General features: G+C 33.0%; 1 protein-coding gene across 4 annotated transcripts in view; it reads right to left on the reverse strand.

Annotated features, from left to right (window-relative positions):
• Positions 1-27,531, reverse strand: part of CADM2 (cell adhesion molecule 2) — a 1,069,757-nt gene that overhangs the window by 325,440 nt on the left and 716,786 nt on the right. For 3 of the 4 annotated variants that reach the window (XM_067739197.1, XM_067739195.1, XM_067739198.1), the window contains exon 2: positions 2,442-2,468. The exons of the other annotated variant lie outside the window; for it this stretch is intronic. In XM_067739197.1, coding sequence (XP_067595298.1) covers positions 2,442-2,468 — 27 coding nt within the window. The remainder of the gene's footprint in view (positions 1-2,441; positions 2,469-27,531) is intronic. 4 annotated transcript variants of the gene reach the window in all.

Here is a 27,531-nt window from a genome sequence, read left to right on the forward strand (position 1 = left end):
GGTACTTCTCTCTATTATCTACATAATACATATCTGTCTCAGTCATTAGAAATAAAATTTCAATTTCTACTTGAGGCATAGCTGATTTTAGAAAGTGTCATTTCTTGTCTCTATAACACCTTGTAGATGCAAAAATACATGCATAGGGTGAACTGTGTCCTAAAGCCCCCTGCAGGCTTGTACACAAGTGAAAAAAAAAAAAAGAGATTCAAATAAAATGAATAGGTGTGGAACAACAAGGATGGCAACATGGGCATCCTAAATCGGACACATAAACATGTTTGTATTGCAAAATCCTAGTCAGCTTGAGTCCTGATGTCACTTTGCAGACACCTATAATATAATGTACGGCTGTAATCCTTCAGTGGTGAATTGGTTTCCTGTACTAATACTTTGTAACCTGTATATTATAATTTGAATTATTGTCCATCATTTTATATCATTTTTTATATCAATAAAAAAGTCCATCATTTTAATATCAATTTTTATATCATTTTATATCATTTTTATTCTTGTCCATCAAGAATTATAAAGTGAACACAGATGTGATTATTATGAGAGGTTTTATGTAATCAAATGCAGTAATGACTCATGATCACTCCATCATCAAATTTAACTTCCTCCACTCTCATAAAACACAGGTCTTCTTCTTTTAAAAGGTGACCTCACTATATGAAATAAACTATATTCATTCCTGCTTCTATACCTTTACTTATGCTTTCAAATTGCTTTTTCTATGTACTACTTTTTTCTATATATACTACCCATCCTTCAACAATCAGTTCAAGCCCCACCTGCCACATAAAGCATTCTCTGAGAACAAGGACTCCAACCTCAATATGTAAATCTTGCTAACTCCCTTTACACTCAAGTTCTATATCCCACAATTAACACATTATTTGTACATTGTTCTTAATTCTTCATTCCTAAAACTGTATATCTTAATCTTTTATTATGTAAATATATTTCATAAATATATACTCATTGTCAAGTAATTTCTTAATTGTTTCATGAGTGTATTACTTTTATCCAGAGACAGAAAATTACTGTAGCAAGAATTGGCTAATTCTAGCACATTTATTGAAAAAGAGACTAGGCTAAGTGTGGAGGAATTAAACAAAGGGTAACAAGAAATTTTCCATCTCATCTTTTATATTTTTAGTGTTTTATAAAACAAATACATTCCTAGGAAAATAGTAATTGCACACTAAATGCTTAGCCTTATAAATAGGGATCAGTTAACACTGCAAACATAAATCTATGTATAGTGTTAAAACTAGCTGTAAAACTACAACCTGGGGGAGGGCAGGGCTGGAGGGGAAGGAATAATAGAGAAGGGTGGCCTTGTGGTAGAACTGAATATGAGAAATGGAGAAAGACAAAACCACCTGGTTATTTCTCCTGAGCACACAGATGAAGAAATTAGGCAGGGCAATAGTGAATAATAAAGATGAAGAGTCAGAAATTCTCCACAAAGAAAAGGCCCGTTTGTGAGAAGCAAAATGAAGCTAGCATTGTTTAAAATGCTAGTAGCAGCAGGAAGATTACTTGTTGTTTTACATATTTTACTTAACCCTCACAACAACCTTTTGAATTATTTATTGTTTTTCACACTCTGTAGATGAGGAAACTGAAGGTAACAGATATATGACCAATAAGGTTATTACAGTGTTGCTGTATAAAAATAAATGAAAGAGAAAAATATGTATATATATATTTGCTATATAAGGAGAAAACATTTAAAAAATATATAGATTGTTCTAGAGAACATGAAATTGAAACACATAAACTATAAACCTATGACACTATCATAGATATCATACACACACACACACACACACACACGTTTGAATTCTTTTAAAAACCATAAAGACTTTGACACATCAAGCCAAAAGTCTTTTTCTTTCAGGGAGACATTCTGGCATTAGACAAGCACATCCTTTCTCATGAAAATGTATTTTCAGGATTCTAGCAAATGAAACTTTATACAACTAGGAAATGGATTAAAAAAGCCATAAATAGAAAACTGGAGTTTAATAAAGGATAAAATTTTCTTTTCACATAATTCTATGAAGGCATGTTCAATTTTGAGACTTTCCATCAGCTTTATTTTATGCTGTATTTTTTTTCTAGTTCACAATTTTATCAAGGAAACTGAGGTCAACAGGCAAAATGTTAAGCATAAAAGCACCTTATTCCACTTGGAATAAAGTGGGAAATAAAACAAGAAAATAAACTCACAAATAATCATGGAAACACAGACATATATCAGAAACTGAATAATTAAAATGATATAATTTGTATTTGTAGAAATTTACAACTAATATCTACACAATGAACAGGTATTATCACGAACAGAACTAGCGCTATCATTTAAGAGGATGCACAAGACTAAGCAGAAAACAATCATGGTAAATCATGCAGAATGCACAATAGCTCACCTTTAACTTTATTCTTTGAAGCAGCCGCTGGTACCAAGATTGCACAAGAAGAAGAGAACAAACATATTAGATTATTAGGCAGAGTCTCTAAAAGGGATATGTTATCACTATTAGTTAAAGTCTAAAATGATACGTTTATGATTACACCATCAATGCACTTTAGATGAATAGGACTTGTAACAAAGAAAATGACAATTGGTTATATTTTGTTAGTATAAGATTAAAGTCCTTGAAAAAGAAAGAGTAAAACAGATAGGAGCCACAGAGTGCAAATACCAAACACCACAAGGCACAAAATTCTTTTTAAGAACGGTGTATCTTTCTTTCTCTTTGTCTTTTTTAACTCTAAAGTTTAGTTAATAATTCAATTAAAAATACTAATATATAGTTTAAATATATTTCATTTTATTTAACAATTAAAATGTAATCCATACGTTTGGATAAATCACAAGGGCCATTCACTTGTATTTACTGAGTGCTTACTTAAATGCCAGAGAGAGTTGAGAGTAGTTTCCATACATCTTCCACTTAACCACCTCAAGAAGTAAGTTTTATTATCACTGCCTCACAGATGTGAAAACTGGAACTGAGAAAAGTTACATTACTTGCTGACTATGGGACAGCTGGAAATAAGCAAATTTGGGATTTGATCCTAGGTGTGCCTGAACCTAAAATCTGTGCTCTAAGATACTACCTTACACTATTGGGATTTATGGTACCGCGTCACCAACTGGATTTCAAATATCAGGTCTATAAAGCCAAATCAAAATTGCATGATTCATTAAACTTCAGCTATTTGGTACTTGGTTGATCACATAGTTGTGAAACTAGAAAACTCCATTACTTTAAATGGCATTATTTTCATTAAGAAGTAGAAATTTAAGTTTATTATATCTATTGGTAAACACTTTGGGGCAGAAGTAAACTGAATGAGGAAACTAGAACAGTCCTGACAGGAGAATTCTTTACTCAAAGGAAAACTTCTAGACAAAATGCACAATTAGATGCCCCAAACATTTTGAAGTAATATGTTCTATTTTGATTTAAATATTTAAAAAGGAAGATTGACAGAGGAAGGTGTGCTTTTTCATTCTCTAAATGATGTCAAAGATGAAGTGGTCCATCCCCTAACTGGGAAATAGGCAGTCTCTAGCCTGCATACTGACCCCAGTGAAGTTTAATTTAGGTTTTAGACTGAGTGCTTATGAACTGAAAATGGAAACTTTTAATTTACACTTTCTTCTGATTCAAGTTATTTAGAGCTAAAGAAAAATTTCTAGCAAGTCTAGATACATGCCAGACTACTCATACAGAATTTCATTTTTATCCACAATCACAAACACTTTTATTTATCTTCTGCTAGCTCATAAAAAATGTACATTATATTTTTTAAATAATACATTACAAAATAATACATTTTTTCAAATAAAAACATACTAAGTAAATAATACATTTTTTCAAATAAAAACATACTAAGTAAAAGCAAAATTATTTCAGGAAACCTTGCTTAAGTCCTTACAAAAACCCATTCAAACTCTGTTTATTCCACAGCTTTAAAATAAGGTAAGTGGTTGGAGAGGGAGAATGTTCACAATACTGTTATGAATATAATGTAAACTTTCTTTTAAAAACTAAAGACCCAAAATTAAACTACCAGATGTTTTTGTGATATTGTTAATGTGATATAACAGTTCATGGCAAAATTTGTCAGCCATTAGAGTCCCTAAAATATTTAATATTAAAACTTAAACTTTAAAAGTAATTTTACCAAGAAATTTTGCTCCTACTTAATGAATACTTCTATTTTTTTGCTTATTTTTATTACAAATTGACAAATGCCAAAAAATAAGACGTGACATAGATTATAAAAACAAAAAAAAAAACAAAAAAAACCAATAGCTCAACCTTCTCCAAAGGCTGCTACTGAAATAATCAATATTAACAGTTTGCTAATGTTATAAAAATATATTTTGCTATTCTTATAAAAAACAATAACATATATACTTTGTGTATTTTGTTTCCATAAACAGGATCATACTATACACAGTTCTTTGCAGTCTGCTTTTCCCTCATTTTCCAGGTTAATACATCGAGTTCTAACTCACTAATTTTAATAGTTGTATATTTTTCTATAGTGTGTATGAAGTATGGGACTACTTCTCTATTGATAGAAAATCAGGCTGCTTTTAGGTTTGTTTTCTTGTTTGTTGTTGTTTGTTTGTTTTACTGCTAATAACAATGCTGCAATACACATCCTGTGTCATATCCCTTTTATACTGAACTAGTGTTTTGTTTCTGATGGGCATATTCCCAGGGATTTTTTCATATTTCTATCCAGAAAACCACTGACAAAGATGAAGACCTTAGATATTGCTAATGGAAGTGTTGAGAAAGCTTAGATAAAAATATGCAAGTATATTAAATGCTCTAAAATAAGAGAAAACCAGCAAAAAGAAAAAAAGGAGAGAAACAGAAGTACAGAATCTAGTGATCCAGATGACTGCTATAGTGCAACCTCCTTGGATCTTTTAAACCACAAGCTGTTTCATTTAACTTTTCTTAATATTTGTTTTTCAGTTAAAAATTCAGTTTTTACATAAGGTAGATAGCTAGTGGGAAGCAGCCGCATAGCACAGGGAGATCAGCTTGGTGCTTTGTGACCGCCTGGATGGGTGGGATAGGGAGGGTGGGAGGGGGTGAGACGCAAGAGGGAAGAAATATGGGAACATATGTATATGTATAACTGATTCACTTTGTTATAAAGCAGAAACTAACACACCATTGTAAAGCACTTATACCCCAATAAAGATGTAAAAAAAAAAAATTCAGTTTTTAATTCCTTGGTAGAATTTTAGTAGATTTCAGAATTCTAATTATTAGGAATTATTTTCATCTTTTGTGTTGTTTTTAAGACTACACAAAGCTGACTTATTTTTAGATTATGCAAAAATATTATTTCACTCAATTTCAAAGAAAATATTTCAATGTATCATATTAAATTGTTCACATGAAAAGAAATTTTACTTAAAATTCAAACTTATCACTTAACATTTTTAGCACAAATTCAAAGAAAAATTGCCAAAAGCTTTAGAAATTTTTGAGACAATAGTATCAAATGTGTTAACAGATACAACTAATCTTTTACAAAAATTCATCTTTTTTATTAAAAATTAGTGAAATAAAAACAAAGAAAGCAACCTTTACATTTCTCAGTGGGATGGAGATGAATTATTGAAAGTTCTCAAACATTACATGATGGTAGATGATTTTACTCTTAGATTATTGGGTAGATACCAAAATAAACTAGAAGGGAAAACAAAAGCTCTATGTTTCTGTGTGTGTTCAGGCAGCTAATACTAGACTAGGCTGGTTAATATAATTGGAAAGCAGCCAGGCTACCAGGCTTGTTAGCCCAATTATAATTCTCTGCATATTCCATAAAAGAAGCCAAGATGACAGCAATACTGTCATAAATGTCATGTTCAATACTTGTAAGATTTTCCATTGTCAGCACAGTCCAATTATAAGTCAATTGTAAAGTGCACACTGCATACCACCCAAAAGTGACTGAAAATTATCTTAAAAATACAATTTTAGTGGTTCATAGTTAAAATGAAAAGAAAGGAAGTAGAGGTACTTTGACCTGAGAAAAGTTTTAGATATGACATTAACATTTCTTTACCTTTATAATAAAGGCAGCAAGTTGTAACTATAACATTATAGTTGTTCACACTTTTTTCCAGAGATGATCAGTTATAATATTAAATTTGTAACTGCTAATAATTCTGATATTAATAATGTGAAAATTTATGTATGTAATTTTTGAAGAAAATCGTGAATAATAACAGACATACCAGAGCTATTTACATATGAATGCTGAATAGTTAGTGAATATTAAGCATTATATTCATGAGGTTTATCTCTGAAAACTCCAATACAGATGATTAAAAAGTAAAAATATAATTAATTGATTATGTCACCAATTAGTTAATTAGTTCATTGAATTATTAAAGTGTCTGTCTATTTGAAAGGTATCATTAATAATTCTGCAAAGAATTGGTGAATCTAAAACAGTGTTTCTCAAAATGAAGTACAGGGACTATAAGTAGGGCATGAGGGCATTCTCAGAGGAGATTAGATACATTTTACCTACCTCATAATTTGTATGACCTAGCCACATTTTCCCTGTTCTTTTAATTTCTACTCCTAATTTTAAGATTTATGTCATGACAAAATGGTGATATGTTTTATTAGTATTTGCAATGTATGGATAATGTAGAACATACTGGATTTGTAGTTGCTTTTAGAAGTGTTTGCTGAAAAGTTACTTAGCAATAAAACATTTCGGGGATAGCAAAGACATTACTGGAATTTATTCACAGAGAGCTAATACTAAAGCATTGTGGATCTTTTTATTTTAATATTATGTAGGCTTTTTTTGAAATACTTTGGTATTTTAGCCTACTGTTGTTTACTCTTCCTTCCGTAAACAAATTTATAGATAAGGGACTGTCATTTCTTAATAGAGAAGCAATAAATTTAGCAAGTACTGACATTCCAAGGAGACAGAGGTTCCTAACATCTGCAACTTCATACTCAGATATATTTTGTGTTCCTCTTGCCACAAATTTAATCTATAATGAAACAAAACAAAACAAACCCATTGCCATTGACACTGCACAATAAATTTTTTTTAAATATTAAAGTTACTCATACACATATGTGTAAATTATAATAATAAGAATATATTGCCACTACTTCCTTGAAGAAATACAATGGAAACTAAGAAATCCAAAATATTGCAAAACTGGGAACCAGAGATGATAAGTGACTTTTTCTAGGTCACAAAGTTATTTGGTAGCAAAATTACAACCAAAACACCATGCTGAACATGTATATTTTAAAATCCACTATATCAAAATGCAATCATTAGATACAGTATAACAATGTAGTGCTAATTAAAATCAGGAGAGTTTTATTCCTTTTTACAAAGGAGGAAATCACACTGATTTTAACAAGAAGTACTACTACATCTAATTTATCAGATACTTACCATGGTATTACAGTCGTTTCAAGATATGGAAATTAAAATTATTGCATTTCAGGGCTAGATAACCACCTACATTTCCTCCTTTTTCCTCCAACTATCCAGTACAAAGTTAGTAACATTCTTTCACTAATCACTTGAGATTTATTTAAAATAACATCTTTCTTGGCTATCAACTAACATCATCTAAACATGAGAAGTTTCTTCTAAACCTCGTTAGAATTGAAAACTTGAAAAAGTGTGACTTTAATTTCTTTCACAAGTTCTTCTTTCTTAATAACCACACAAATTTCACACTAGGAAAAATGTGTAAAAATGATGCTTGAGAAAGAAATGTTTGCTAAAAGAGATATATCCAAGAGTAACCAAATATTTGATGAGTGGAAATTTCTCCCAATACAAATACCCCAGCCAATAAATAAAAAGGAAATAATAGAACTCAAAAACCACTGTTCCACAATCTTTAATAAGTTCTTATACATAGCTGCCTACGTATATACATAATGCTAACATCATTAAAAGGGAGAATTCCAGGAATTACATACCTTCTCCTGGAAGGACACAATACCATTTAAGTATTTCTGCAATATAATCAAATCTGGATAGAATTGTGCCTCTCCGTTGAACTTCCAATGTCCAGTATACACAGGGAACAAAAAAAAAAAATGCATTGTCAATGCAATTAGTCTAACCTTGAATATAGGAAACCACACACAAGGAATTTTGGTATTTGGTTCCTTTAGCAAATAGATATAAGGGATAAAAAATACCAATTGAAGGGGGAACCTAAGAGACATATCAAACAAATGGTATGTGCAGACTACTTTGGATCCTGATTTGAGCTCTGGATATTTCACAATATTAAATAATTGTTGGGGCTTCCCTGGTGGCGCAGTGGTTGAGAGTCCTCCTGCCAATGCAGGGGACACGGGTTCGTGCCCCGGTCCGGGAAGATCCCACATGCCGCGGAGCTGCTAGGCCCGTGAGCCATGGCCGCTGAGCCTGCGCGTCCGGAGCCTGTGCTCCGCAACGGGAGAGGCCACAACAGTGAGAAGCCCGCATACCGGAAAAAAAAAAAAAAAAAAGAACTGTTGTTAGTACTTAGGTGGAATAATAGTATTGTAAATATATATATATATATAAATGTAAATATATTTTAAGTCATTATCTTTTCACAAAACTAAATATGAAAAATGACCAGTTGCCTGTAATTCCTTTTAAAATAATCTTGAAATGCATGTTGTTTATAATATTTTCTACTTTTATAGATGGTTGAAATTTCTGACAATAAAAAATATATTTAAAATTATTCAAGTATCTAGGTTTATTTCTTGACATCAATGTTCCTATGATTACATGTAACAGTGTATAAAACAGCACAGTTATATATTGGTGTCTGTATTGAATGAGATTATATTACGTGAGTAAATTTTTACTTGTATGTGCAAGGCAAACAAGCACCATTGAAAAAATTTCGGTTTATGAAATTTAGTCTCTAAAATGTGGAACATAGTAACTTCCTCTATGAAATAACCATTTTGCTTCTGCAGAAATGAAACAGAAGTTTATTTTTAGCTTCTAACTACTTCATTCAACTGTATTTTGAGAATTAAGTAATCTATATAATTATTTCTTTCCCATGTTTCCTCACTCTATACAGACAGAATTATATGTATCAAAATAACTGTTATTTTGTATTAAGAATTTTTCTCTCCACTGTTTTTATGTTTCTAGCACTGATAGCTTACATGTAAAATATTTACACTACTTTATTCTATATTTCTTTTGCTGTCAAGAATCTTTTCAAACTTCATGAGTCACTACCAATTTATAAATTTCTTTTTCTTCTGTTGTATTCCATACTGCCCTGTAAAGCTTATGACTTTTACACTGATAAATATAGGGAGTTTTCAAGACTTTGTAAAAAAAAATTGGACTCAAACTCATGCCTCTAGAAGAGACTATAAAATAAATGCAAACCCTTAGATGTATCCATCATATATTATTATGAAAGCTTTGAGACAGTACCAGAATAAAAGGTTCTCAGTAAATAAAGTACATGGGCATCGTTTGAAGTTATATTTATGTTTGTGTTACTAAACCAGGAAGCTATCTTAGAAATACCCTAAATCTATAATTGGAATAAAATATAGCAATGGATATTAGTCTTCTATTATTCCCCAGATTCTCATTTGCTAATTTTGATGGATAAATTTAATATGTATACCTTAGATTGTTGTTAATTACATAAAACTATTAGATTTGAGAAATGTTTTATAAACAGAAACTAAGAAAACTAAATTCTAATGTCAGTGGGATTGGTCATATTTCCTATTTTCTAGATGCTGTAGCTATATTTTCAGTTTTTTCTATTAAGTTATGATATTAGTTAGAAATTTTTTTTTTTTTTTTTTTTTTTTTTTTTTTTTTTTGTGGTACGCGGGCCTCTCACTGTTGTGGCCTCTCCCGTTGCGGAGCACAGGCTCTGGACACGCAGGCTCAGTAGCCATGGCTCACGGGCCCAGCCACTCCACGGCATGTGGGATTTTCCCGGACCAGGGCACGAACCCGTGTCCCTTGCATTGGCAGGCGGACTCTCAACCACTGCATCACCTGGGAAGACCCAATTAGAAATTTTATACGCAATAATTTATTTAAAAATATATTCCATTTTACTAGTTTAAACATATGCTAAGTAAATGATACTTCTATGTCTATAAATAGTAATGGTAAAATAGTAAAGCAACTGTATATGCATGTTGAAAACTTTCTGAGCCATCAAAGTTTTCCAATTGTCATGTAGAACCAATAATGGTATGGTATCTACCAATAAGAGTTCACATTCTAAGGCAGATGGTGACCTGAGAAAATTAGTAGGACACAAACATTCTCTCCGTGTGTATGTGTATGTATATATATATGTGTGTGTGTGTGTGTGTGTATGTATGTATATGTACACAGAATACAATATTACGTAATCACTTTGTATAATCATATGCATATATAACAGTTTACTCAGTTCATATTATACCATTGGTAATTATTACTCTTTATTTTTATTTAGAAAGAATAACTGGACTCTGTACTAGTGTTGAGAATGGTTTCAATCAGAGAACCATAGTAGCACCTAGTAAACACATTTATTGACTGATAACACTTTTGCAATCATTATAATAGATGACTGGGACTCACTGATGTAAAGGAAGAGAATTCATACCACCTGGAATTTACATGGACCCCAAGAGTTTACAGCTTGGGCTTAAGGAGGGTAGTGACAGGAAATGGGTCAAGGGGCAGAAACAGAAAAAAATATTTGACAGAAATAATCAAATATTTTCATGAGATATTTTTGAGATGTATAAATAGAGATGTGAAACTCAGCACCATGTGCTGATTTGGCCTACAGCATTCAAGTAAATACTTATGAAGTAAACATGAACTCAATGTACCCTAACTCCTAATTACCAGATAATGGGTTAATTCTGGAAAAGCTGTGCAAATAGAGAACGTGGTTAGGAATAACTTAAGGAAATAACTTAAGGAATAACTTAAGGAAAGAAATAACTTAAGGAAATAACTTAAGGAAGAAATAACTTAAGGAAATCTATCTAATCTGCTTCAGTGTAGAGCAGGTAACTTGTTCAATTTTCAAGGGATCCAAAGGCAATCATTTCAGTGGGCCGGCAAAGTCAAGCTTCTCCATGCATAAGAGTATGATCAAGAAATACTTGGTTTTACCCTCTAGCGAATCATCCCAGTGAGGAGCTCAAGCAAAGTGAAAGGTGACCCCCAGAATGTTGTGCATCAGACATTGCTGCTTCTCTGATCTCATCCTTACTCATACAACAGGAAGGGTCATGATTACCTAAGATTAAGTCATCCACACTAAAAGAGTTCAGACCCAGAATACACACACTTAACATACATTCATATTTAAGGCATGCTAATTTTAAGGAGCACTTAGATGCCTATTTCTAGTACATCATTTCTATAAACCAAGTGCAGGGAATGTGATCATTTAGAAATGTCAGTTTCAAATTCTTCAGATATGATCTCTGGTAGTTTTTACTGTAATATTATGCAATTAAGACTTTCTGACACATAGATGTTAATTTACTTACAGTCATAATGAGTGAGAGGAGAACTTTCATTACTGATTCAACAGTAAATAGGTAGGTAAGACTGGGATGTTGATAGTTGGTTCCTGTGTGTACTATGGAGAACCTCAATGGCATCTTCTCTTCCTATGTTTCTCTGCTTTTGCCTTTTAACACTTTTATTTTATATTGATATAGTCAGTACTTTCTGTATATATATATATATATTTATAAATTTATTTATTTTGGGGTGTGTTGGGTCTTTGTTGCCACGTGCAGGCTTTCTCTAGTTGCGGCGAGCAGGGGCTACCCTTCGTTGCGGTGCGCGGGCTTCTCATTGTGGTGGCTTCTCTTGTTGCAGAGCACAGGCTCTAGGCGCGTGGGCTTCAGTAGTTGTGGCTCGCAGGCTCTAGAACACAGGCTCAGTAGTTGTGGCGCATGGGCTTAGTTGCTCCGCGGCATGTGGGATCTTCCCGGACCAGGGATCGAACCGATGTCCCCTGCATTGGCAGGCGGATTCTTAACCACTGCCCCACCAGGGAGGCCCTGTATAATTTATTTTGCAGGAAAATTTCATTAGGTGCTATGTTACTCTCTTGATCAATAGATGGATCAATATATACTATTATTCTACCTTGATTGATATAGTAATACTAATCATAACATGAATTTTAGAGTATGGTTTGAAAGATATGATTAACGTTTTATTTAAGGTATAACAACAACTGTTGAGCAACTGAAGATCTACTTTGACCACATCTTAATTTGAAATTCACCAGAATAAGACCAACATAGATGACATTTCTCAGAGATATGATGAGGGTCTCACAACTCTATTTTAAGACACACACAAAAAAGAAAAGGAAATGTACCATAATCTGGACCACTTCAGGAATGTTAGATACTTTTAAAAATGTATTTTAAAAGTTATTTTGAAATTATTACATAATTTGAAGTAAAAAAAACCAACATGCCCCAAATTTGTGTGTCAAATACAGTCTTAATAAACATGAATAGTAATTGTAAAAAAGACTGATATGATCTGGACTATACATATTTTCATCTGTGTCAAATATTCTCTGAATGCAGTATTACAACTATCATTATTTCAGTATTTGGAGGGAGGAATCTTCCAAACACAGTTTACCTCAATTGGTAAATGCCAATAGGTAATATTAATTGGGTCATATGGAGATAAAATGGAAAAATGGTCTTAGGTGTTCAATTTCAGAAAATCTAGTTGGTGTACCTTGTACCATCTTCTGCACATCAGTTTGGGTAAACTTTATTTAGTTTATAATTAACTCTGACCAAAGGAGTATCTTGGGACAAAGTTATTTCTAACAGTGTGTTATTAAAATATGATGGCAAAATGGCAGAGGGGACTGCATAGAGATGAAAATCCTTGTAATTACAAAATACATAATTACAATGTACTAAACAAGCCTCTTTGTATTTCACATATAAAAGCAAATCAGGTTACAGATATCTTAGAATGTCATGAATGGTTATCTCTAGATTAGTGCAAAATGTTAGGAGAAAGGCTAGATGAAAAAGCCTAGATGAAAAATACAAAATAAAGATGTAGATTTCAAGATCCACTTAAGAAAACTATTATCATTTTATATTTATGTTAGATTCAGGCAGTTTAAAATAATAGCCCAAACACTGCCCTTTGAAGTGAGCCTTGTCCCTGAAGAGAGAGACAAAATACATTTTGATGAAGACAAGTACACAGGAATATGTTCTGTATCCTGATTTTCCCGGTACCTACCTCAGATTGCTACTGAGAGCAAGTGGGTAGATTATGTCATACTGTGCTACAGGTAAGTTAGCTGCTAGTTTGGGATTGTAAGATAATGCTCAGTTGGTGAATAATACGTTCATTTTACATATCAAATACTGCTAGTTTAAATATGTATCTGTAAGATAATCATAATGATATGAAATAGTTTATATTTTAATAAATACCTAACTGTTAAAGAAGATCATAGTTATTATTTTTTTTTAAGCTGGTACATTTTACTTTGAAGTCTATAACAGCCACATTCACAATGAAAAAGTGATAATAATTTTAGCACTAATATCTTATGTGATATCCTTGAATGAAAGATATATTCAAACACACCAACTGGGTCTAGAATGTAAATTTGAAAAGATAGGAGACCTACAACAACAACTTCATTAAATCAAATTAAAAATGAATTCTTAAAATAAGAAAGCTTTCTTTACAGACAATACTTTATCCTAAATTTTGTAAGGTTGATATTAGCAAATCTCACAGTTAAAGTAACAATGCTTTTTTAGTTTCCATATCTATCACTGCATAGGATTCACAAAGAAACTCTGAGGTCAGACACTGTTAATTCCAAATTGTAGATGTGGAAATTAAGGCCTGAGGGACAGTACAAGATTTTCTCAGTAATAACTAGCTACTTAGGAGGGGAATCGAGAAGGTTCTGAATCTTCCAATTCCCAGCACAGGGACTTCTCCCTTATATTGTACAATCTGACTTTTAGTACCCATGTACTGATTCTTCTTATCTATGGAACAATAATCCATCTAGCCAGGAAAGAAATTTTCCTGTCTTGATGCTATTTTTCAAAATTCCACAAATAATTTTATATGTACACATTAATAAACATATTGAGAAGTCCCAACAGTTTATAGGAAAATATATTTTCGAAAGAAGACAAAATAAAATCAGTTCTCAGGATTTTAAAATAGTCAAACTGTAAGTAAATTTATTCAGGTTGTCTGCATTTGAATCTGCTGTTAAGCCTAAACTCCCACCTGGGATGATTTCAGAGACTCAAAGAATATCAGAGTTAGATGCTACCTTTAAAGATTATGTGGTCTAACCTTCTTTGCAGCATTGATTATCAAATACTGTGAACTCTAAGTAGAGGGGACATCTATTCAGCAACATAAACTGCAACTGTTCATTAATTTTAAAACTCTAAAGCATTACTTAAAAATTCACATGAGCAAATTACAACTGAGCCTTTCGACTCACTCTCTGAAAACTAGGTCTGAACATGAGTCACTTCCTTGTGCCAGCAGAAAGCCAATAGAAAATCCCTAAATAATGTTTTGCTTAAAATGTAACCAATATTAAACTTCCCTCAATATTTCAAATTTAAAAATACTTTTGAAGTTATAGTCCTTTATAAAAACCTGGAGAAATATAAGTAAGATATATGCATTGTTCCATTTAGGAGATACAGTGTGAGGGTAATTCAAGATAATCTAACATCCACTTACTGAGCATGCCCTATAAATTACAGGGATGCTAATGCTCTGAAACAAAGAATTTGATTAACACAAGATCCCTGTCCTCAGAGGTCTTATCATGTAGAAAAAGAAACAAATATGTAAACAAGTAGTTGAGAGGAATGTAAATATAAAACTAGGCTATGCCACTAGTAGTGTGATTAAGTTATAGAAAAATCAACTCACCAGCTGGTTGGAAAGCTGGTTGGAAACCTGAAAAAGGAGAGGAGAGAGGATTTTCCAGGCAGCTGCATCAGTGCAAAAGTATATAGGAAAGGACAATCACGGTGTTGGTGGAAGGAGGGTTTTTAGCTTGCTCTGCTACAAAGCAGGAATGGAAACTGTGTGTTCTGTTAATGTGCCCTACCCACTTCTACATATCATCTATGTGCACTGCTCCTTTCCTTCCAATAGACCCAATGGTTGAAGGAGTAAGGAAGAGTTGAGCATCAGATTCCATTTCTAAGAGATTAACTTAGCTAGAGTACTCAGGTAACACACTTTACTGGTTCTAGAACACTTAACATTTAGAGGAAGTGTTCATATGCATGCAGGCAGTTACAGCATACATTGACACTGGCAACACAACTCCAAAACCTCATAAAACCTCCTCTTCAAATAGATTTATGAATAATGTGAACTAAATAATTCATGGGATTGCAGATGCCAGTCCAAATAGCCTCTTCTTTTTCAAGGTTTCAGTTTGTAGAATTGTGATCAAAAGCCTTCATCAGTCATGATAGTCACAATTGTCCTCACTCCAAACAAACCATATTTGCATGTGAATGCTTCTCAGTGAAATGAGATATATAATATGCCAGCCAAGGCCCAACTAGAAGGCATTTTATGTCATTTAAATTCAGTCAAATTAAAGGCTCAATGCAACCTAAAAGGTCTACTCTCAGAACAGTAATTTGACATATCATAAATAAGAACCATTTTTTGTTAGCGTAGGTTCAGCACTTGTCAGAAAATTGTACACAGCCATATTAACAAAGTGCCGCCTCTTAGGGAGAAATAAACTGTAAGGAAAACCTTGTATGTAAAGCAACAAAACACACAAACAGTGTAATATAGTGTCACTGGTTCAAAGTTGACATTTTTCACTGGAATTTACAGAAGAGGATAGAAAACACTGTAACCTTCTTGAATGCCAAGAGATTGTCAAAAATAACTTTTTTGTTTAAAATTTAAATAAAAATTATGTTTAGGAACAGGTGAGTATACTGATTGCCATTTAGTTTAGAACAAGTGGCTTTAACTCATCAACTTAATTCTTAGTAAGAACTGGAAACACTGGTAGAATTATAAACTAAAAAGCCAAAACTGAGTTGAAAAATATCAAATGTTTGGAAACATTGTAATGCTTCTTTAAAGGCCTTGGTGAGCTAAATTTTTACTAAAGATTACGAACAGATGTTATAACTAATTTTCTATTTCTCATTGACTAATAGAAAATATCACTGACTTAAACTTACTGAGAGATTTTTACATGAAAATTGATAATTGCATTAGGCAAAAGGTTAGAATCCAAGGCTAGAGAGAGCTGTTGTAAAACAACAACAAAAAAAGCCAAACAAAATTTAGAAATCCCGTAAAGTAAACTGTCCCACACAGTTGACATTATTATTTTTTAATTCCCTCACTAGCAACATGTGTATATTTTGGGCAGGTCTATCTATTCAATCTTCTCCTGTCATTTCTGTGCCCTCAATAACATCAAGAAAAATATTGTAAGATTGTATTTTCATATTTAACTGTCTTCATGATGACTGTAAAAGGTTATTTTTATATCTACATCCTTCCTGTATACTAAAGAGATTTGAGATGCTTATAGTATAGGAAACATATGACACTTCAAGAACTGTACAGAAAAATCTCTAGACATCAGATAATGGCACTCAAATTCTGTTCAATGACTTAGAATCAAATTTCTGAAATTCTAAAGGCAGAAAAATAACTATAACTATCTTATACCCCTACCAGCAAGTGATAGGAGGCCTAAATTTGTAAGCAACCATTTTCCTAAATGCTTTTTTTGTAAAATAAAAAAGCTTTCAAAAAACCCTTCACATCTGGTTATGGTAGTACTTATGATATATCGAACACAGGTGGAGAGTATAGAAAAGTAAGAGTATCCGGATTACTAATATTTTAACTCTAATTCTTTTCAAGTGCATGCTGTTAGAGAGATTAAAATAAGTGTGAAGAAATCTTATTCTTTAAAAGGCAAATTATACTGATAAATTGTTTTAGAAATGCTCAACTAAGAGAATCTGTATTTTGGCTTGATAAAAATCGTGGGGTTGGGAAGTATAGAGGTTTAGATATCTCCAAGAGATAAAACTGAAGTGTTTTTATATGACTACATAACATTAAATTAATCTGTACAATCTCAAAATGTGCCTTCCTGTTTTTTGGATATATGAACTTTTTGTTAATCTTCAGGTCAAGAAAAGGCAAATAAGAAAGATATTAAATAACAAAATAATACATACATATAATAAGGATAATGACTTTTACCTTTATGGAAATTTCCTAACGATATCAACTGTATTTTTCAATGCCTATTTTACAATAAAACTATACAATAACATAGTCTTCCTAGGAAATTTGCATTTTGGTGATCAAAGAAAATGAGACTAATGTATAAAATCTAGGAAGTTTCATTTAAAACATCAGTTCCAAATCATAACTATAGAATATCAGCAATTCCACAAATTCTTTGAAACTTTTATTATTTCATTTTGTCATTTTAGGGGTTGATATGTGGTAAGGAATCAGAGTAATTAAATATTAATATAAAGTATACAAAATATCAAGGAAACCTATAAAGTAGATAGAATATAAAATATACCTGTACTTGTATAAGTATACATTCAAATATTATATATAAATAGCCACTAGAATATATTAGTGATGACAGTTATTGAAACCACTTTTTCTTTGTTCCAACAAATAATACACAAATTTTAATGTTTCAGGTTTTCATCATGAAAATTAAAGGGATATAAGTAAAGTTTTTTATGATGACCTAGATTTTCTTCTCTTTCTATACCAACTTGTGAATTGCTTATTCAGATATTGAGAAACATATATATATTTTTCATATTTCAATAATAGATGTCATCAATTCTGAAGCAGATGCAGTCATATGTAAACAATCCACGTAAACAAGTCAATATAGGGAAAATATATAATATGCTAGGGAAATTAGGACAATTCTGATGCTAAAGTACTGACTTTACAGGAAAACAACAAGGAATGGCTTGTGGCAGAAAAACACACTGTATCAGTGGGAATGTGAATGCTAATGAGAGGAAGCCAAGGGATGGGGACACAGCAGCATATTTTGCAAGCTGACACTGATGAGGGCAGATGTAGAAAAATGATTATCAACTTTAGACCCCTAGAGCAACATGAATGAAATCACATCCTTGTGTTCTGGGAAATAAAACAGGCAACTTGGATAGGAATAAAGAGAGGCTTTAATTATCTAAAAGTAAATTGGGAGCAACCCATGATAATACTGAAGTGGGGTTATTATAGAACACAATGTAGAGTTAATTCAGAAATCAGTTTGTTCTAAAACATCAACAGCTGGGTTTAATAATAGACACAATGAATCAGAAATGAATAAAACCTTGAGATGGAAGATTATCTGAGCAACTCTAATCATATTATTAGATTTACTAAGGAAAATAAAAAGACAAAGAATCTATAAAAGGAACTTATTTGTGTGAATATAGTTTTAAGCAACATTTTTAAAGAGATTAATCTGAGGTCATACTAACAGTTAGTATACATATTTTATGAATACTTTTTCTAGACTGTATGCCACAATGAGTGAATTATATGAATGAGAAGGGGTTCGCTATAAATCAAGTATAAAATGTGAGGGGAATATGAAACTGTAGGATACATTTTTCGGAGTTAAATTAGATTCCAATTAGATTATTATTATTTTTTTGTTAGGCCTTTTGAATGTGAGGATTGGGGGTTAAATCCCAGACTTCTCAGACTGTTAACAAATATTTAATGAGCCAATCTCACAAAGGGCATGAAGTTCTGTGAAACAGGTCTTGTTAAACGTCTCACCACGTGGTGTTAAAGAGAACACATAATGAAGGCCCCAAAAAGCTTATGACCAGGAGCTGACTCCTTGTATACATAGATAAATCGAGGAATCATCATAGAAAGAATGGAAATTCAGGAACAGGTGTTTACCAGATGATCAATTTTCTATTAAAATTGCCTACACAGTGTCTCTTGTCATGTTCATGTAACATATCTACTCACTAGAAGCATTTAACATCTGGTCTAGAGCACTGGCCTCATCACTGACTCGTGAACTTGAGCATGATATTGATCTCTCTGTGCCACAAATTCTTCAACTCTAATTTAATGGGATGAGATTAACAGTACATGACTTGTAGAACTATAATAAAAATATAAATGAATCTATCCATAAAGCACTCAGAACAGAGACTGGCAAAAACTAATGGCACAGAAACTGTGCTATTTTTATTGTGCCATTTTTGTCCTCGTATAGAAATTATCTGTGTCTTTGCTGTCCCTTTACTGACAGCTTGGTTTTCTCTATTCACTATTAGGAACCCATTTTCTCATATAGAACTCAGTGTGTAGTAGGCACTCATGACGGTTTTTGAATAAATAAACATAGAATATCTGCTATGTATCAAGCATGGCCCTTAACTCTGAAGAAGCAAAAGATGAAAACAACGAGAACTTTGTCCATTTTTTACTGCACAATGATGTTGTTATTTTGTATGTCCCCATTCTTGTATCTGCTTTGAGAACAGTCAAAATAATTTTACCACACCTAAGTGCTCTATAAATATATATATATATATTTGTTTATATATATATATAAAGAGGTTAAGGCACTTTTCCAATTTATATAATACCAAGTTATTTTGGTTTGTAAGGAAAAATATCCCCCCCACTGTAAAGTAGGTAAGAAGGTATATTTTACCACTGAGGTATATTTTTACTTCACTTTAAAATACAAAAGAAAAAAGACTAGTGTAAATATATCGCATAATTGCTGTGTAAATAGATCTTGTATTAGACAAACTTAGAGTTGCTTGGCTCCCCACTCTTACTCCAACTCTCATCTGGAGAAAAGAGTAAGATACTCCTCCCCCAATGAAATGCTTGCTGAGTGGCCAAATGGATATATGTTGTCATAAAACTCACAGTCCAATCAATCCCTTTCTCCTCCACCATATGAGTGCACTGCTTTGAAAAGGATCAGCCAGATTCTCTTAGAAATGTATGCTTGGATAACTAAGAGACTGTGACCAGTGAAAGAGCTGAAACCAAAACATTTTACATGGTACATAGTTGAAGCCAAACTAGAAAGGAATGAAAAAACACACTAGAATGGGGAAATACGTAGATGATAAGGTTCCTTAGATGTGCCTTAGTTCTATCCTTTGTACTGCTTCCTGGATTCCTTGTATTCCCAATCAGTAAATCCATTTCTTGCAAAAAAAAAAAGTGTCCTTAAAAAACTCCTTTATGTGTATAGATAGAAAGACCCAGGACTAAGAAATATGTGCCATAATACACACTTAAAACACAAAAGAAAAAAACACCCACCATACATGAGGTGGTTACAGACTCTAAATAGCGTAGCATTGACTCAGCCTAAAATACAGTTCTCATGAGTGCATCTGCTAGGACTTACATTTCATTAAAAGCAAGTTGACTCATTTCAAAAAAAAAATTTTAAATATTGCATAAATTATTCAGGGCAGGACTGGTCAGTTAGAACAGTTCTGGTTCTTACAAAGTAGATATAGAAGGTGTTCAGGAAATACTTTATTGAATTTTGAATGACAGTGTTCTTGTTACACTGCATGAACTGCGTTAGGGTGAAAAATGGGGTTCTGGGTCATCCAGGCTCTGCTGAATGTGAATGGGGACAGGTTTAGAAAAAACTTTAAGTCTTGCAAGGCTTATGTCTCATTACTCAATGTTTCTTTTCAACCATGTAGATCCTTATCTCTTACTTCAGTCAGTTCTTTCTCTTCATTGTCTAGGCCTCTTGTAGCTGGGTTGTATGTGTAACTGGGCAGTAAGCCACCATAGGAACTGAGGATCAGGAATTACAATGTGTTCAGAATCATCAGACTCTCCTTTCTCTTCCTCATGGTTCAGCAGGAATATGCCCCAACTGCAGGTTGTCTATCACCCCATTTGAAAACAGGAAAGGCTTTAATAAGCCATTTGCCCTTGTATTGATAAACTGATTATTCTCTTAGTGTGACTGTATTTTAGACATAGTACATATATACTAGGTATGTGCATATAGGTATTTAATCTCCATTCAGTAGAATTCTGACTGAATTACATTAAAGGAATATTAGTCATCAAGAGTGGAGAAAAAGGCAGGATAAATGAAGGAGTCCTAAATTTTCATTTTTCCTAATGCTAATCCTTAAACGGTCTGAATGGCATTTAGCTCTTTGGGTTTTGAGGGAAGGGTATGAAAAAAGTTTCTGGTCGTCTCCCTTCTGAGTTTTCATTCATTGACTTGAATGAAAACTGCATCACATTTATGGCATCAAGGAAATGGAGGTAAGATTAGTACCAATAAGTAGAATCTCTATAGTCCAAAATTTGATTTGGAAGTATCAAAACACAGACATAATGTATTTGTCTTAAAATATATAGGTGTATGCGTATGTGTATGCGTGTATGTTTTTATGTGTGTACTGTCACTGAAAAGGCCCAGGAACAATGGCAATTCTAGTAGCAATGAGCAACTCTAGTACAAAACTTGAGGTCTCTAAATATATTTCCATTAAAAGGAAATGGGACTTCTTGAATAAATAGCTTTTAGGGACAAGAAATGTACAGCCTGGAAAGCTGGAAAGCCATAAAAGCCTACTGATTTTATGTCAAAAGAATTGAAGAGGCACTCACTGGTCAAATATGAGACTGAGTAATTACCTCAATGGATTAAAACACATCAGATATACTTAAGTTTATGAACACATACTGATCCTCAAAACAAAGAAGCAAAAACAAACTTCTCTGGAAGATGCCAGAAAACCAGCTAGTTATTTTTAAAACTGTCAAGGACGTACAAACAAACAAAAAAGGTATCAAACATTTATCCCATCTTTCCCCCATTAACAGCAATTCAGGTATATAAATCATTGATGAAATTAACTTTCTCTTTATAGAAGTATTTAAGCTCATGGATAAAGAAAAAAATGATAGAAATATCTGCTTGCTTCAAAAACAAAAACAAAGAAACAAACAAAAAAATCTAGATGTTGAAAAGATGAAACCGGATAGATTGTGAGTTGATAATTTGTTGTAATCAGATCATGAGAATATGGGGTTCTGTGTTTGAAAATGTATTAATTTTTTAAATTAATTTTATGTGGATGACATAAAAAGAAAGTGATAATGATAACAAGAAGCTGAACCAGAATAGCCTAAGGAGCCAGCAGTACGAATATGAGAAAAGAAAGGGGAAAAGGAAAAAAGAATGATGCAGAGAGAATTAGCTGCATTCCTGACTGCAACTCAGAGTTGCTAGCAGCTTTTAGGTGGGGGTCAATGGAAACAGGAGAAAAATAAAGACCAAACAAATAGAGAGTACCTGTGACACTGGAGAGGAATTTCAAGAAGACTAAAGGCACATTTGCTAAAGTGGCAGGAGGCACAACCCTGTGCTATCCAAAGCACAAGCTTAGGTCATGGACTTTGTTTCCAGCAGCATCTACACCAACTGAGGGATAGAAATGATCCTTCTTTCCTTGCTTCCTTCCTTCCTTCCTCCCTCCCTTCCTTCCTCCATCCCTTCCTTCCATCCATCTCTCTCTCTCTCTCTCTACCTCTCTATGTAGTGAAAGATATGTATCTGTGTTTACCACAGACCAATTGACCAACTTACACAGATGAAAGAGCCTTGAATGGTGGCAATAACACATAAAGAAAATAAATAAAGTAGAGGGCACTTTTTTACAAAGCTTCATTATGGGTCCTGGTAGAATTTACCAGTTCAGAATCTGATATGCAGAGAGACATCTAGGAAAAATGACTGAAAAAGTCGGTGGATATACAGAATTCATAAAATGATGGCACAAAACAGAATGCTATGTATGTATGAGTGTGGTGGATTAAACACATGGCTGCAAATTCTTTGACACCTCTCTCATTGAGACATGGGTCTTACCCTGACCTTTTGATTTTAGGCAATCATGTGATCTCTTTGCCAGTAGAGTGCAGCAAAGGAAATGCCACATGACTTCGGAAGCTAGGAAGGCCCTGCCGCTTCCCTCTTACTTTCTAAAAAAAACTTCTCTTGGAGGCCTGAGGCTTCACTTAAGAGTCTATCTTAAGAGACTCATGCAACAGAAGCCAAAAGGTACCAGACATGTCAGTTGTGAGTGACACTTTCTTGAACTCTACAGACCAGCCCTTTTGCCAACTGAATATCAGTGGGTGACTTTTGTTGATGCCATAAAAAGTAGAATTCCCCAATAGTGACCTGCCTAAATTCTTGTTCCTCAAAATCATGAGATAGTAAAATTGCTATTCTTTAAGCCACTAACTGTTTTGGTAGATAACTAGGCTAGGGAAGGTCACGAGATCTGATCAGTGAGAATGATGAGTCAAATCCATCTACAGTTGATCTTTAAGTTAGTACTGAATCAAGCAACACAAAGATACAAGTAATTGGGTAGTTGTAGCCTTCCAATTCCTCCCTGGTTCCTTTGTAGAACACACACACTAACTTCAATGACTAATGTGGGATAAAGGAGCAAAGAAGTCAGTCTCACTCCTTTTCCCTCTTATATGAGTTTTAAATATAATATTTGAACTATACAAAAGTATGCACATACACATATCAGTTATAAAGTATTACATGAGGAACATACCAGCAATCCCAAATATAGAACATTACCAATAATTTGCATCTACACATATGCTTCTCACCTATTCTATGCCTCAATCTCCCTGCCTTTTACACCATTAGGGAAAGGGGAAGGCCATGATGATATCTATCAATACCTAACTGCCACATAAACAACTGCTGCACTACACCAAGAATTATACAGCTTATAATCCCCACTAAGGAATCACAACAAAAACATAATTATTTTTCTTTATCTTTATTCATTGTTTCTGTGTGTTATTTTACAAATATTCAAAGACAGGTCATTTGTTTTACTCTTTCTAAGATCTTTAGCATACATGCAATTAAATAGAAGAATAAATTGGAATTAGATTATTTTGATTATATTGTAATCTACCTCAGCTGGAATAACTGACATTTTTCAGGATTCAGAGCTGTACAGTCGTTGTGAGGTTATCTAGCTGTGTGTGATTTTATACATCTGTCAGTTAAATCACATATACAAATGCAGTATCTAGCATTTGGGAACATTATGTGCATTCATGATACTCCCTAGGGGATTATGGATGTATAAAACCATGAATGAATTACTAGGAGAAAAATATATTGCTTTCATCTATGACAGGTATAATCTAGCTGCGATATTGTTCATATTATGTGGAGTAGCTAAATGGAGCTGCCTCATACCTGCAAACAGAAACTTAGACAGTAATGTAGTGCTTGTGGCAATAAATAGGGCTCTATCAAGTTTAGTTAGAGTTTTGAATCTCTAACTTGTAAGGTAGTCACAACGACCTTAATAATAATGCTCTGTTTGTGCAAATATTTCAGATATAACACTGTAGCATATAATCTATTTCTTTATTTTTTAAGATGAGGTGAAACATTTTTGAGCATATAGTCTAGATTTTATAGACCACCCAGGTCATCACCTGGTACCTATGTGACACTATAGTCCAATATAGACATGCACAAGATGTTATAATCCTTATTGATTACCAATACTTTCAGTAGATATCACACTTATAATAAACCTAAAGACAACTTAAAGAATAAATACATTTTTTAACATTTCATAAATATCAAGGAGCAAAAGAATGTACTGACCAATTAACAAAAGTATTTCACGCATAAATATTAATTACTAGGAATTCCAATCACTAAATGGGAAAACTATATGCTTCTAACATGTTGTTATAAAACATACCTAAAATTCAGCTTATGTTTCCACATGACACTATACTTCAATTATTTTATGTGCAATATTCTTTAAAATACAGATAACTTTAAAACTTGAGGTCAATTTACTGAACATATACAATCCATTCCCTACTTTTATTTCACAGAAAAAAGAAAGTTCTTTGAGAAATTTAAGTTCACCAAAGAGACCACAATTAATAATGCAATGTGATGGTAATAACAGAGTTATAAGCCAGGATGGATTAGATCAAATGTGAGAAGCAATTTATTTTCACTATGATGGTGGGAGAATCCTATCAGAAGGAGAGTGTTACGAGAGCTCAAATTTGAAAAATAAGCAGTATCTTAATAAGCAGAAGTGGGGTAGAAGCGTACTTCAAGCCTCAGTAACAACGCAAGCAAATAGAAGTATTTGAACATGGAGTGTTACACTCTTCCACTCTGGGCTCTAAAGTACATGAGGACATTGTAAGGAAGTTCAGAGCCAAAAGATAAAATGAAGGACTGTAATATTATGCCAATTAATTGAACTGTACTTTGCAGATTCTAGAAATACCTTACTTATTATGAATTTTTGTTTTTTATGTTTTTTCTTGAGTAAAATATTAGCACAATGAATGTTATGTTCTGAGAGAGGGACTCTGTCATCAGTATAAAGAATGAAAAAAATTAGACCACTTAGGAGGTTCTTGTAATAGTTCAAACAGGGTATGATAGAGGCCTGAAATAAACTATGTCAAGAAAAATATAAATAAGGAGGCAAAATGTTTATTTCTACTGAAGGGCAAAACAATACTTTTTTTTGGTCATTCAATTTTTAGTATATAGTTTTTGGAAAATATTATGTACTACAAACTTCAAAACAAAGGAAGTCCAACAAAAGAAGAATGAAAAAGCCCAGAATTAAAAACAGGATTAGAATCCTTGACCTAAGAAGACTCTTCAACTTCCTATAACTTCCTATTTATTGTACCTTTGATAATGTCTTCCTAACTTCAAAATGGCAAGGCAAATAATATATACATGCATAATTTCTAAAATTTCTCTATCAACTGAAGTGAAATGTTAATACAAAATTGACAGAAATTTGTTAATGCATCTAATGTTAATAGACAAAGGATATAACTGTGTTATATATATGTGTGTATATGTATTATAATATATAAATTTTTCACTTCTTTTGGAAATAAAAAAATCATCACCATTAACAATAAATAGTTAAGCAATTATTCTGACATTTTTGAGGAGAGGGTGGGCCAAACAACAAAAATTTATTTTCTCACAGTTCTGGAGACTATAAGTTCAAGAACATGGTGCTGGCAGGGTTGGTTTTTCCTAAGCCCACTCTCCTTGGCTTATAGATAGCTGCTTCTTACTGTGTCCTCACATAGCCTTTTCTCTGTGAGCATGCCTCCCTGGTGTCTTTCCCTCTTCTTTTAAGGGCACTGGTCATATTGGATTAAAGCCCCACCCTTATGACCTCATTTAATCTTAACTGCCTCTTTAAAGGCCCTATCTCCAAATAGAGTCATGTTAAGGGTAAGGGCTCTAACTGTGAATTTGGGGGTGGGAGCAACACAGTTCAGTCTGTAAAACAACTCATGTGTTTTGTTTTATATTTTATTTAAATCACTGTTGTTGTCGTCATAACAGATGATAAGAAAGACAAACTACTCCTTAGTCTCAAGACAGATCTGATATCTTTTACAAAAAACACTATATGTTTGTTTAAAAGGATATTAGAAATGTCTATCTCTGGAATTTCAAAGAAACAACCAAGAGCCAGTCATCCATCTACTTATATCTATTTCTCAAGAAAATATCTTCTTTTCTTTGTAATTTTTCTGTAGTTTAGGACTGGTAGGGTGGGAGTTAGGAGAAAGTGAAGGTATCCTTTCAATCTGCACCACCGAAATAAACTAATGAGCTTACCTCAGGAAGAATGAACTAGAATTGGAATAAGTACTGAAATAGGGCTATATACTGAATGTTTCTTATCTGATAGCTAAAGAAACCCTAATGGCCTCTGGTCCTTAGAATAGAAAATAAGGGTAAGTTATTGAATACCAATTGTATATAAACTGAATGTGTTAGATCAATTGATAGATTGATCATTTCACCAGACCAAATTTCAAATTTAAAAAAAAAAAAGTAACACAAAAGAAAGATGAAAACTCCAGGTTGAACTAATTAAAAAGAAGGACTAGGGGTTAAAATATTTGAATATATTCTAAAAATTGTAACATGCTGATACCTTTTCTCCATATTTCTATACCTGGATATTTGACTTCCTTTTGGTTTTTTTCTTTAATGACTTCAACATTTTCTTTTAGTATCATAAAATCAAGATTTCACAAAACTTGCAGCTCAAATCACCTTTATACAGAATTGCTAGGTAGTTCGCAGGGTGCACTACATAAACACGTTTGGCTGAATTTCAACCTGCACCTAATTGGCCAAGACATGGCCCTGGAGCTGGCTGTGTGGAGTCTAAGGAAAGCTTTTCTTTGCTTCTCCCAAAACGACTATCCTCTTGCCAAGCCCTACACCCAACAGCATGCACCTGCCTG

Source organism: Pseudorca crassidens, chromosome 5 (genome assembly GCF_039906515.1).
Source record: "Pseudorca crassidens isolate mPseCra1 chromosome 5, mPseCra1.hap1, whole genome shotgun sequence".
Lineage (NCBI taxonomy): Eukaryota > Metazoa > Chordata > Mammalia > Artiodactyla > Delphinidae > Pseudorca > Pseudorca crassidens.